The sequence below is a fragment of the Lepidochelys kempii genome, chromosome 12, assembly GCF_965140285.1.
Source record: "Lepidochelys kempii isolate rLepKem1 chromosome 12, rLepKem1.hap1, whole genome shotgun sequence".
Classification (NCBI taxonomy): Eukaryota; Metazoa; Chordata; order Testudines; family Cheloniidae; genus Lepidochelys; species Lepidochelys kempii.
This window is the reverse complement of record NC_136391.1, coordinates 40,989,684-41,002,597: the sequence shown is the minus strand read 5'-3', so window position 1 is coordinate 41,002,597 and position 12,914 is coordinate 40,989,684. Positions and strand designations below refer to the sequence as shown.

The following is a 12,914-nucleotide window of genomic DNA, read 5'->3' as shown; positions in this document are numbered from 1 at the left end:
ACCTGGGCAGACTTGCTGTGGGAAGCGCACAGAGGGGCAGAGGATGCTGAATGATCCGAGGTCAGACCCAGGAAGGTGGAAGCTGTGTGAGCTTTTTGCCCTGCAGACAGTCTGCTCCCAGAGAGGAGACTTCCCCAGAGTCCTGCCTGGCTTCGTAGGGAGCAGTTCCAGAGCATCGCCCAGGGACTCCGTGACAGGTTCTACCTTTGGAGGCCACTAAAATCCAAAGAGCTTTCAGTTGAGGGGCAGAGTATGGAGAAGGAAGCTTGAAGCAAGGAAGGCACCTGCAGCCCTGGCCCTCCAGCGGGGTGCTCACAGACTCACAAAGTCATCAATTGTCTACAGGGAAAGCTGGAGCAATGGTGGTAACTGTGCCAACCAACATCTTGCAATGAAGCTCAGAGCCCAGTTGGCTTCCATGAGGCCTCAGCCACCCCTCCCAACCCAAACCATTCTAGAGTTACCCCCGGAACAGGCAGTTCTATCCTACCCTCAGGGCAGGACCAGCTCATGTGCATTGGGCTGAATTCTAGAGCTTTGACAGGGCTGTTCCACCCTTCCTCAGCCATGGAAGATGCTGCAAAAATCCAGTCATTGCCCCAGATGGTGCTCCAGAACCCAAGTGCCTTCAGGCTGCAAATGGAGGGGCAGGTTGGGCAGCATTGAGTCTGCAGAGCCTGAAACAGTAGCGGAGATGGGCACTACCTCGCTGTTCGTTGTTCCAGCATGATCAGAAGTGGATTTCCCCAGCCCAAAGGTGGGATGAGCACAACTCCAGACAGCCTGCCAGCATGCCATAGGTCCCACGTCACCGGGCTGCCTCCAGCACCTGTCTCCCCCTCTGCAAAGCAGTTATCAACCCAAACAGCCGGAGCGTCCTAAGAGTGTAGGGGCAAAGTGAAGCACATGTGGGGGACAGTCAGTCCATGCTGCATTTGGAAGAGCCTCTGTCGTCTGCTTTACCCCCTCTGCTGGAGACTTCCCCGTAATAGAGTTGGGCCCAGCCTGCTGCAGAGCCCGCAGGGCCTGGCTAGCATGGGGCAGGGAACTGAAATCCTGCCAGAAAAGCCTCCTCTGGAGGATTCTGCAAGCCTTTGTCCCACATCTGTCATTTGGCCCCTCTGCCAGCTCAGACCCAGGACATGGCTGTGGGGTGTCAGGACTGAAGGATAAATGCTTCTTACAAGCAGACAGTTGCCCCCTGCTAACTCCAGCAATGCAGTTGCAGGGGTGTTTGTGGAGTGGGTGCAGGCCCACTGATGGGGGGCAGGGGGAGGGAGGAGGAAACTGCCCAGGCAGGCTGCAGGTCTCCTAGGCGCGTGAGACCGCTCTGAGCCCTGCACTTTTGGGGGCCCCCATAGGCAGACCTGGAAGTGATGGATTCATCACTTCTGCCCCAGGCTCTGCCCCGCCAGGGACGGCCCTGACCCTGGCGCTCAGAATTCCTGTCGATGGGCCTGAGTGGGAGCATTGCCTTCACCCAGTTCTGCTCCATGGAGGAACAGACTAAACTGGCGGGGAGTCCTTGGCTGGCACAATACACAGCAGTCCTGTGCGTGACCTTTGTGGACAGTTCTAGGAAGTGATGTTTGCGGGTGGCTCAGAAGGGTCTGCCTGCTCTGGATTCAGGCTGGCATTTCAAAGCAGCTTAAGACACCCACACAACTCCCACAGACCCTCATTAGGCTCCTCCCAAACCCCTTGCTTTAGCCCCCAGGGAATCGAATAGATGTGCTGCCTGGGACATGGAGATGGACAGCACCCCCACGCTGCTCACAACTGACAAGCGGCACCCCCCTGCTCCCTACCACACCCACCTGTCTGACGCCCCGTTGCCAAGTCCTGGGGCTGGAACAAGGACGGTCTTGCACAGGATGTACTGGACAGCAATACATTTATTAAGTATTCCAAAAAAATAAAAAAATCGACAAACCAGTAAAAAAATCCTCAAACATCAGGGTCATCGACATGATCAGAGTGATGAGGATGGGGTACAGCTGCGCTAACTCAAGGATGGGGAGGGGAGATGGTTAGTAAATACTGAATGATTTAAAATTTGGAACCCTTAATCAGAAGCAACTAAATAGCTGTTGTCTAGTACTCAGCTAACAGGTAGCGAAGATGGAGGACTATGCTGGACAGCAGGGTGCTGGAGAAGCTTGACCTTCATGGTAAGAAACTTGATGCAGGCCAACTCCAGAAGCTTCACTTGGCACCCTGGGCCTCAGATTCCTCCTCATCGTCTTCATACATTTCCCCTTCCTCTTCAGCTGTGGCATCCTGGTACTGCTGGTACTCCGAAACCAGGTCATTCATGTTGCTCTCTGCCTCTGTGAACTCCATCTCGTCCATGCCCTCGCCCGTGTACCAGTGCAAGAAGGCTTTGCGCCGGAACATGGCAGTGAACTGCTCTGAGATGCGCTTGAAGAGCTCCTGGATGGCTGTGCTGTTTCCAATGAAAGTGGAAGACATCTTCAGGCCCCGGGGTGGGATGTCGCAGACTGCCACCTTGACGTTGTTGGGGATCCACTCTACGAAGTAGCTGCTGTTCTTGCTCTGGATGGCAAGCATCTGCTCATCCACCTCCTTCATGGACATGCGGCCTCTGAAGACTGTGGCCACAGTCAGGTAGCGGCCATGACGTGGGTCACAGGCAGCCATCATGTTCTTGGCATCAAACATCTGTTGCGTGAGCTCGGGGACGGTTAGGGCTCGGTATTGCTGGCTGCCACGGGCTGTGAGGGGAGCAAAGCCTGGCATGAAGAAGTGGAGGCGAGGAAATGGCACCATGTTGACGGCCAGCTTTCTCAGGTCAGCGTTGAGCTGGCCAGGGAATCTCAGGGAGGTGGTGACACCGCTCATGGTGGCAGAGACCAGGTGGTTGAGGTCACCATAGGTGGGTGTGGCCAGTTTAAGGGTTCTGAAGCAGATGTCATAAAGGGCCTCGTTGTCGATGCAGTAGGTCTCGTCCGTGTTCTCCACCAGCTGGTGGATGGATAAGGTGGCGTTGTAGGGCTCCACCACCGTGTCGGACACCTTGGGGGAAGGCACCACACTGAAAGTGTTCATGATCCGGTCGGGGTACTCTTCACGGACCTTGCTGATGAGGAGGGTACCCATGCCCGAACCAGTTCCACCGCCCAGGGAGTGGGTGAGCTGAAAGCCCTGCAGACAGTCACAGTTCTCGCACTCCTTCCTCACCACGTCCAGGACAGAGTCCACCAGCTCGGCACCCTCTGTGTAGTGCCCCTTTGCCCAGTTGTTGCCAGCACCGCTCTGACCTGTGGGGGAGAAGAGACAGTGGATCGCCTCGCTTCCATCAGTAGGGAGTCTGGTGTGAACAGTGACCAGAGCCTTTTGCTGCAGGAATTCGGTCTCTCCTGGGTGTGCCCAGCCACTGGGTTCAACAGACACAATATGCCAGGGAGGGCTGCTGTGCCACAGAGCTGGGCTATGAGAGAGGCTAGATGTTGCATGAGAACAAAGCCTGGGAGCTGCCTGGATCAACTTTCTCAGGCTGGCACCACCCACCACTGAGAGCAGCCATGTGCCAGTCCGGAGGCACTGGAAGGCAGAGGTGATCATGCTATGGGGGGCTGACCTTTGGGCTTTCCCCAGAGCTGAACTAGCCAGCTTTCAGGGACAGACAGCCCCAGGGACCAGCTTATAGGCTAGTTGTGTAGCAGGGCAGGCACTGGGGAGCCACCAGCTGAGTGCGCGAGATCTCAGAACAGAAAAGAAAGAAAAATTCAGCCTTGCCTAAGGGTAGAGGCCCTGAAGGGAGGGGGACAGGAATGGGAGTGGCAGGGGTGGTTGTGGTGAATTCGGAGATGTTCTTGGAGGTCCTGGACACACTCTGCTCGTGTTTCCTGGGCAATGGGAGAGATGGGGCTAAGCTCATGGGCAGGCAGCGAGGGCCTGGCAGGACCATGGATTGCAGCCGAGCTCTTCCTTGCAGCACCTGATCGCATGCCCTACGACTGCTTATGTGGCTATAACCTACTTCGCTCGAGCCCCTCCCCCACCACCAAGCAACGCAAGTTAGAGACCTCAGTGCTGTCCACCCGGGCACTATGTGGGCAAGATGCTCTCCCACCCACCCACCCTCTTCTGCCCCGTGCACAGGCGGAGTAATTTCGGGAAGCAGGAGCGGGCTCCCCCGTCGCCCCGGCACCAGCCGCGTTGCAGCAGCTCCGACGTCGCGCGTCTCATGTAGACTGGCCCAGGACAGCAAAGAACAAGGGGCATTTTCCTACGTTCCCCTGCCTTCAGCGTCCCTGTTCAGTGACCTTCCCACAGGTTTGGCTAGACTTTCTGCCCTGGGCTGATCAGCTGTTTGCTCTAGCCCTGCCCCTCCATCTCAGCTACCCCCCACCCTCTTCACCCCGTCCCACTCACCCACTTCCCTCCCAGGTCCTCTCTTCCTTCACTTTCCTCCCACTGAGCTTATTCTCTCCCCCCAAGCTAAATTCGCCTCCCTCCAAGAGATGCAGTTCTAACAGGCAACTGGCCCCATCACTGGTCACTCTCTGCTAGTCTCCTTCCTCCGCCCCGATCTGGCTACTCTGCTCAGACTAAGCCCTTCTAGGCTGGGACCATCTGCATGCTGTACAGCACCTCCTGCTAAGCGGCCCGTAGGCACTGCTGGAACAACAGGGAGGTAGACACGGCCCAGCAAGAAGTGACAGCGTGTCGTGGGGAGCAGGGAGAGGGAGCTCTGAGTGGGCAGCTAGGATGGACCAGCTAGGGGCCAAGAGAGAAGTGCCACAGGGCAAGACGGGGTTAGAGCAGCAGCACGGGGCTGGGACGTACCAAAGATGAAATTGTCAGGTCTAAAGAGATGTCCAAATGCCCCCGATCGAACGCTGTCCATGGTCCCGGGCTCCAGGTCCACCAGGATCGCCCGGGGTACATACTTGTGAGCTGGAAAAGAGACCACATGTTCCCTCTAAACTGGCAGGCTCCATGGGACCAGCTTCCCCTGCTTAGCCTTAGAGTCCAGAAGAGCCAGCTCATCTGCTGAGACACCAGCCTCTGCCCCAGGCATTGGCAGCACCCTCTACTCCGTGGTGCTCCAGTCCCTATTAGAATGGGGTCCAGCTCGTTCTGTTCTGTGGGCTGGAGCACCGGCACAGGGCCGTTTGGGTTTGGGGACAAGCTCAGAACTCCGTGCACTGGGGCAGGGCTGGGAACTTCCCCATTCCTGCACCCCGAAGGCATCTCCTGCCTTCCAACGAGCAGCCACAAAGGGAGGCAGGAGCCCAGGCAGTCGTCATATCCCCTCTGGGCAGATGGGGCGTTTCCAGCAACAAGCCAACCACCAACTGAGTCCACTCAGCCCCATGCCAGTGTCCATTCCAGACAGAGTCGGGGGCCTGCTTTGCCCTCCCGTTAACCCCAGCCGCTGGCCCTGCACCACAGTAACCAGGTGGCATCGCCTTAACCGCCTCTGGCTGGGATGAGGAGAGGGAACTATTCCCAAAACAATCTTGCAAGCCAGGACTGGCCAGAAGAATCATAGAATCATAGAATATCAGGGTTGGAAGGGACCCCAGAAGGTCATCTAGTCCAACCCCCTGCTCAAAGCAGGACCAATTCCCAGTTAAATCATCCCAGCCAGGGCTTTGTCAAGTCTGACCTTAAAAACCTCTAAGGAAGGAGATTCTACCACCTCCCTAGGTAACGCATTCCAGTGTTTCACCACCCTCTTAGTGAAAAAGTTTTTCCTAATATCCAATCTAAACCTCCCCCACTGCAACTTGAGACCATTACTCCTCGTTCTGTCATCTGCTACCATTGAGAACAGTCTAGAGCCATCCTCTTTGGAACCCCCTTTCAGGTAGTTGAAAGCAGCTATCAAATCCCCCCTCATTCTTCTCTTCTGCAGGCTAAACAATCCCAGCTCCCTCAGCCTCTCCTCATAACTCATGTGTTCCAGTCCCCTAATCATTTTTGTTGCCCTTCGCTGGACTCTCTCCAATTTATCCACATCCTTCTTGAAGTGTGGGGCCCAAAACTGGACACAGTACTCCAGATGAGGCCTCACCAATGTCGAATAGAGGGGAACGATCACGTCCCTCGATCTGCTGGCTATGCCCCTACTTATACATCCCAAAATGCCATTGGCCTTCTTGGCAACAAGGGCACACTGCTGACTCATATCCAGCTTCTCGTCCACTGTCACCCCTAGGTCCTTTTCTGCAGAACTGCTGCCTAGCCATTCAGTCCCTAGTCTGTAGTTGTGCATTGGGTTCTTCCGTCCTAAGTGCAGGACCCTGCACTTATCCTTATTGAACCTCATCAGATTTCTTTTGGCCCAATCCTCCAATTTGTCTAGGTCCTTCTGTATCCTATCCCTCCCCTCCAGCGTATCTACCACTCCTCCCAGTTTAGTATGGGCATGCCAGGAGAGGGGCAAGACTCCCACTGCTCCCCAGGTGCTGGACACGCCACCTGCCCAGCGTTCCCACACCATGACACCTTGGAGACCAGGCGGCCATGGAAGGGACCAGCCAGACATCCCAGAACAGCTCCATTTCACAGTCAAACCTCCCTGCTGGCTTGCAGGGAGACAGTGGGGGCTTTTCTGGGAGACGCTGGGAAGTTACAACAGCTCCCCCCGGGCTGAGGGGTCAGGGCTTCCCTTTACTGTGGTGGAGGATCAGCCAGAGCACACGGGAGAGGAGCCTCAGGGTAAGTACATGTATCCCTGGGCAGCACTGCTAAGGGCCAGAGAGGAAACCCCGTGACCTCACATACTGCTCCAGTCAGCCCATTCCGGGACGATTGCAGCAGCCAGCTCAGGACTTACAGGAAGCTTCATTGTAGTAGACACTGATCCGCTCCAGCTGTAGGTCGGAGTCTCCCACATAGTTACCGCTGGGGTCTATCCCATGCTCATCACTGATCACCTCCCAGAACTGTGGAAAGAGCAGGGGACATTCAGGAGGCAGTTAGCTGTGGGCACCCGGGCAGTGACAGGCCCTGCACTGGGCTAGGAGAGGCACCAGGCCTGTTTCCTTTGTTCTCCACAGAACACAAAGCCAAACTGCTCCACTCCAAATGCCAAGCAACGATTTCAGCTTGACCTGTGTGGAGTGAATCCTGGCACCCAAGAGCAGGACTTGAATCAGATTCTGAAGTGACCTCTGCCCCCCTACACCGCAGTGCAGGGCTGGTCCCTACAATAGCATGCTCTGGTTACAATAGCATGGTTCCTAGCATGCTGTCTAGCCTTAAACACTCCACACCACGCTCCCCTGGGGAGTGACACCTTGCTGCCAGGAAACCTCTCTGGCAATTTAGATAGAAGGGGTCTCTGCCAATTGATTCCCCTGACCCCTACCTGGAGGCAGAGAGGCAAGTCTGGCTAAGTACTAGCCTGAGGAAGGGCTAAGGAGTCAAGGGGCGTTGCAAGGCAGAGGCAGGGCACTGGATTTGGGAAGGGGACAATTGCTCTGCAGTCACAACCTAGCCAAGCTTCCTCTGACACATGGAGAGTCAGAGCTGCCTGTGGTACTAGATGACTGACCCAGAGACATTGATTAGGTGCCACCTGTGAGCTCCACAGTGAGCCAGCAAATGGGACCAACCGTGCCCAGAAGCAAGTCACAGCTCAGGGACAAGGGTAGCTTTGGAGACCAAGGCCTGAATTCTCAGTTATCCACAGACCCACTGTGCTCATCCAGTCTGACTTCCTGCACAGCACAGGCCAGAGACCTGCTCCCAAGTAATCCCTAGAGCAGAGCTTAGGAAAACATCCCACCCTGATGTACAAGTGGTCAGCGATGGAGAATCCAACATGGCCCTTGCTAAGTTGTGCCAATGGTTAGATATGCTCAGTTAAAAATGTACACCTTCTTTCCAGGCTGAATTTGTGAAGCTTCCCCTTCCAGCCATGGAATGGCATTAGACCTCTCGGTTGGCTGAAGAGCCCACTGTGAAATGTTTGTTCCCTGTGTTGAGGCTCCACACGCCAAGTGGGGTAAGAACCTGCCAGGATCCAACAAGAAGGTCTGTGTTGTGGGCTCTCCTTTGTCATTGGGAGACACAGCGCTTTGCATCAGTAGATTTCAAAGCTTTACATCCAGAGTCCCATTCACAGGTGGGGAAACTGACTTGCCCAAGGCCACTCAGCAGGCCAGTGAGAGCTGGGAATAGAACCCAAGTCTCCTGAACAGTCCAGTGCTCTATCCACCAGGTGACACTGCCCTTATGTTGTGGTGGGGTAAAGGGGCCCTGGTGTAAGTGAGAATCAGGCTCAACTCTTCACTCGAACACCTCAGAGCTCCTCAGGCCGAGATACCAGGGGACTCCCTGTCGGGGCTAGAGTTGGCTGCTAAGATGCTGGTATTCAAACCCCCAGCAAGCCGGGGAGCCCTTCATGGAACAGCAACACAGTATAACTGCCCAGTGACCAGCATGTAAGGGAAGCCCAAGTTCAAGTGAGCCCTGGGGCAGGAGCTAAGATCCTGCACAAACGCTGCGTCAGTCTGACAGCAGCTGGAGTGCTCCCGTGGGCGAGATGTTCCTGAAGGTTCAATGGTTAAGCAACATGCCTTACAAACGGCTCAGACTGCAGAATTGGGAGCCCGGGTCCTTTTAGCAGCGCAGGGAACTCCCCACGCCTGCTGTGTGCGTCTCAGCCGGGCTCCCGTCGGCCTACGGGGGCCGAGGTCTGCCAGCAGCCAGTCATGTCTACACTGCGGCATTGCCTTGCAGTGCAGCAACAGGCAGCTCTGCACCAGACGGGAGCTAGCCATGGTGCTGCAACACGCTGACCTCCAGAATAGCTGAGCCGCTCGTCTTGGTTCTCCAGGGTTTCATAACAGGCAGCAGTGACAGCCAAAGAGGAGGGACAGGAGGGAGAGTGGCGCCCTGGGAAGGAAGCTTTGGCTTCATGTTCAAAAGATGCCTGAAGCCAGAATGCATTTGAATCTGCTGCTCTCAACTCCCTGGGCTTTGGCCAGGTCTTAGCAAGGGCCCAGCATTGCAGGGAGCAACGTGCTGCAGGAGGGGCGGACAGGCTGCTTGCTGCCACTGTGCCTTCACAGGGGGCAAACTAGTCAAATACAAAAGCCGCCATCTGTGCAGAGTCCCCTACCTGGAGAAACCGTGGCCAAGACAAGCCTAGACTGCACCGCACCCCCCGTGCACAGCACAGAGGCCTTGCATTGATTTAATTTCAGACAGGTCATTCCTCTCCCAGTGCCCTACCTCAGCAGGCTGGGGGCTGCTCCCTCTGGCATGCCTTGGGGGGGTGCGTTATCCTTGGAAGAGACCCTTCCTTCTCTCAGGGGTGTGCTGTTTGTGTGGAGCTTCACGGGGGGAGGGGGACGGGGGGGACACACTCATTGCCAAATGCCTGAGCTAGAACTAAAGCTCACTCAACTGAGTATTGGGGAACATGCATTAGACGGGAAGCTGTGTTTGGGGGAGCATCGGGGATGCGTCCTGCATCTGACAATGCTGCCTGTTGTGTGCCAGCACTACAAAACGGAGCTAATTTACAGCAGCAGCCTTGGCTGTAAGAGGACAAATTGGAACGGATTGCAAGGTCAGGGCGATCTTAAAATACACAGCCGTGTCTACCTGCTGTGGGGCTCTGTTCAGCTGCTCACTCTGTGCAGAGCTGACCTCATCTCCCCAGTGACCCTTTGTGAAAGGGACCACACGGAGCTCAGAGCCCACCTCACCTCCAGGGAGCGGAGAGTGCTCGGATCTCCCACCAAGGACCCAAACATGGCTCCAGCTCACCTCTACACAGGCACCTCTATGGAGCTGCCACTCAAAGCAGCTTGCATCCTGCATTGAGCAGACATGTCAGTTACAGGGCTTATGAATTCCCCAGGAATTCATTATGCTGATTAACATATAAATGAGTCTCCTCAGGTCGCAAATACAGAGGTTCCCCAAACAATGAGCGCTCAGGGAATGACATCTGAAGTGCCGAGTGAGAGACATGCTCTGGAGCAGCAAGGTAAGGATTGCTTAAGCAAGGGTTCTTGCTGCCCCAGCCAGACACAGGTCAGCTGGAGACTGGGACTGGACCCAGGCTCAGTCCCTCTTGCCCTCCTGCACTACCAATCCTGCCCCCTCCTCTCATCCCCTCTGGGGGAATCTAGGGCACTGTCATGCTGCTGTGTCCCAGCCAGGGGAGACAAGTCATGGGGATGAGCCCCCAGCTCAGCAGCCCTGGAGCCTTTTCATTTCCAGCGCAGGGGGGGGGGGGCTGATCCCCAACACACATGGGGAAATGGGCTGCAAAGATTTCTGCCACAAGCCCTCCTGGAAATGGGCATTGGCAACCTTCCAGGGCTGATTATTCCACTTAGTAGCTGGCCTCCCCTCCTCCAGCCACTTGGCCTATTAGTGGCAGGTGTTCTCTTGGCAACCAAGATAATGACAAGGCTTTCCCCCTTCATCCCTACTGGGCGCACTCAGCCACAGCTGCACAAGGACTCCCGAGCACTGATTTGATTTCAGTCCCCTCTCCCCAGCTCTCCTGGGAGATGCCAGGAAGCAGCCGAGTCTCCTGGCAGACTTGCCTTGTTCTATATTCAGAGCAGGCACAGATGTCCCCCGGAGGCCTGATTGATGATTAGCTGTCTCACACTAAGTCACCGCAGCAGGTGTCTCAAGAAGCGGACAACAAGATCTTTTACACATGCAATTGACATGGAATTGCCAAGCTGGGTTAGTGAGCCTCCCTCCTCCCCCCATGTCTTTCAGTGTCTGCCTGTAACAAAGACACCTTCCCATGTACCATAAGCCCCAGCTGTAGCCTGGTTTGCCTACTAGCCATTCGCCCCTTGGCCACAGGAAGAGGGCTGACAAATGCCCCCCTCTTATTGCTGCATTTCACACCCAGGATGGTGCTAATCTAAGAGGAGAAATCAGTTCCAGATCCCACAAGACACCCCTGACAAAGAGGGGCCGAACCTCGCTGAGTAGGGAGGAGGCTTCTGGTTACATTTGATGTGTCGGGGGGGGGGGGGGGGGAGAGGGGCTGAGCACGACTGCTCAATGCTATTGTCCTGCCCCAGAACCGAGGTTGTTTTGTCACCATTTCTCCAGAGCGCGAGAAAGCCCAGGCTGCAGCATCTCCCTCAGACTCCTCTACAAAGCAAGCGGCTATCCAGAGAGGACCCAGTCCAGGGCTCTGGGGTTCTAAAGAGATCACCAGGGCTCCAACCAAGGAGGAGAGTCAGGACAAAGGGGCCTGGTAGCACCGGGCTCCTGACTTCCCTAGAGCAGCTGCCTTTCAGCCCAGCCCTGCTTTCTGCTGCAGAGGTCAAAGAGTATGCCTGGGCCCACGGCAGGGTTCGGCTCCCAGACCTTGGTTCTGGCCTCCAGCTCACATAGCCTGCAATTATGGAGGGCATCTGGCCAGTGAAACCAGAACAAAGCCAGTCACACAAGCATCCCTGATGGTGGCTGGGCAGGTTAAACCGCTGCTGGAGACATTCGGGCTTGGCAGCATCCTTATGCAGGGCACGCAGGGCAGCTCCTGCCCGTCACCATCTCAGGGAGCTTTGGGGCTTCCTTCTTTTCCAGTTTTTCCTCCTAAGAGGCGTCAGACAACGGATGCTCAACAAAGGGCCCCACCTCCTTTGCCTTTTTTGATGCTCCTGGCAGGAGCTGCCATGCCTATGCCAGTCACCCCACGGGCAGGCCAGACAGAGCTCAGCTCCTAGCCCCTCAGTTAGCAGGGCTGCGAGGCCTGCTCTGCCCGTCAGAGCCCTGGCACTCGGGCTGGGGAACCGGGCTCAGCCCCTCACACAGATGGGGGCAGGGCAGGAGGAAGGGCTGGCAGGGGTTTGTGCAGGGAGCAGTGTCACGTGTCTGTGCCACCCACCCAGCCTGTGCCATCTGCAGCGGGCATCCCGCCCCCCAGAACATCTGGGCCAGCTCCCCCCAGGCAGTGCGCTGCCCTGGCACGATGGGGGCTGAGCAGCCACCCAGCCCTGCGGTGGGAGAAGCCCCTGGGAGGGGCTGGGGAAGCGCGCAGAGAAGCGATCCTGGAGCACCACCCCGTGTCAGCCAGTCTCCCTGCGCCACAGCATCCCCCAGGCCCGGGGCTGCGCCCAGCTAGCCCCCGAGGAGCCCCCGGCCAGGCCCGGGCGGGGGTCCCAGCGAAAGCAGCCGGCCCCGAGCGCCCGGCCGCGGTGGCGCAGCGCTGAGCTCATCCCTTTGTTCCCAGCTCCGCAGTGCCGGGGCGTGGCTCGCTCGCTCCCAGCCGCCGCGCCGAGCGCCCGGAGCCGCCCGCCCCTCTCCCCCACCGGCCCCTGCCCCGGGGCGGGGCAGGCACCGCCCACCCCTCCAGGCCGGCCGCGGCTCGGCCCCCGCCCCCGCCGCGCCGGGCTGGGCTGAGGCTGGCGATGCGGGGCCCGTCCCGGCCCAGTGGCCGGCCAGCCCGCCCGGGCGCCCCCGGCAGAAGGCGGAGCCGCAGCCCGGGAAGGGGGCGCCCCCCCGGGCGGTACCTTGGCTCCGATCTGGTTGCCGCACTGGCCCGCCTGGATGTGCACGATCTCCCTCATGCTGGCCCGGGGCGGCGGCTGTGGCTGGTGCAGGCGGCTCGGGGGCGCGGGCGCAGAGCGGGCTGGGGGCTGCGGAAAGCGGCCGGGCGCCGGCCGGAGCCTTTTATAGGCGCCTCCCGCTGCACCGGGCCGGCCGCTGACGTCACCCCGGCCCGGCCCACCAATCAGCAGGCGCCGCCGCAAATGCTGCAACATCCCTGCAGCATCAGCACCAGCGCATCCCTCGCCCGGCGCCGCCTCTCCCCGCCACAATGCAACAGCTGCCGCGCCCCGGAGAGCAGCCGGGGAGCCCCAGATACAGTGAGGGGGAGGGGGCAGAGCCCCTCGGCCTGAGTCCCCCGCTGGGGGGAATGAGGGGGGCAGGCCCTGGGCAGT

At 57.8% G+C, this 12,914-nt stretch overlaps 1 protein-coding gene across 1 annotated transcript; it reads right to left on the bottom strand.

Moving 5' to 3' along the window:
• Positions 1–1,877: 1,877 nt before the first annotated feature.
• TUBB3 (tubulin beta 3 class III) lies at positions 1,878–12,638 on the bottom strand. The gene is made up of 4 exons (XM_073308431.2): positions 12,483–12,638; positions 6,812–6,920; positions 4,813–4,923; positions 1,878–3,281 (listed from the first exon to the last, which is right to left on the bottom strand). Exons 1-4 carry the CDS (start codon positions 12,537–12,539, stop codon positions 2,206–2,208), a joined length of 1,353 nt encoding a protein of 450 aa, XP_073164532.2. The 5' UTR covers positions 12,540–12,638; the 3' UTR covers positions 1,878–2,205.
• Between the last annotated feature and the right edge of the window lie 276 nt (positions 12,639–12,914).

Coding starts and splice junctions, on each gene's coding strand:
- TUBB3 (XM_073308431.2), bottom strand. CDS start 12,539: ATGAGGGAGATCGTGCACATCCAGGCGGGCCAGTGCGGCAACCAGATC. Junction 4,924..6,811: donor CTACTACAATGAAGCTTCCT/GTAAGTCCTGAG, acceptor TCTCTTTTCCAG/CTCACAAGTATGTACCCCGG. Junction 3,282..4,812: donor ACCTGACAATTTCATCTTTG/GTACGTCCCAGC, acceptor TCTCCCCCACAG/GTCAGAGCGGTGCTGGCAAC.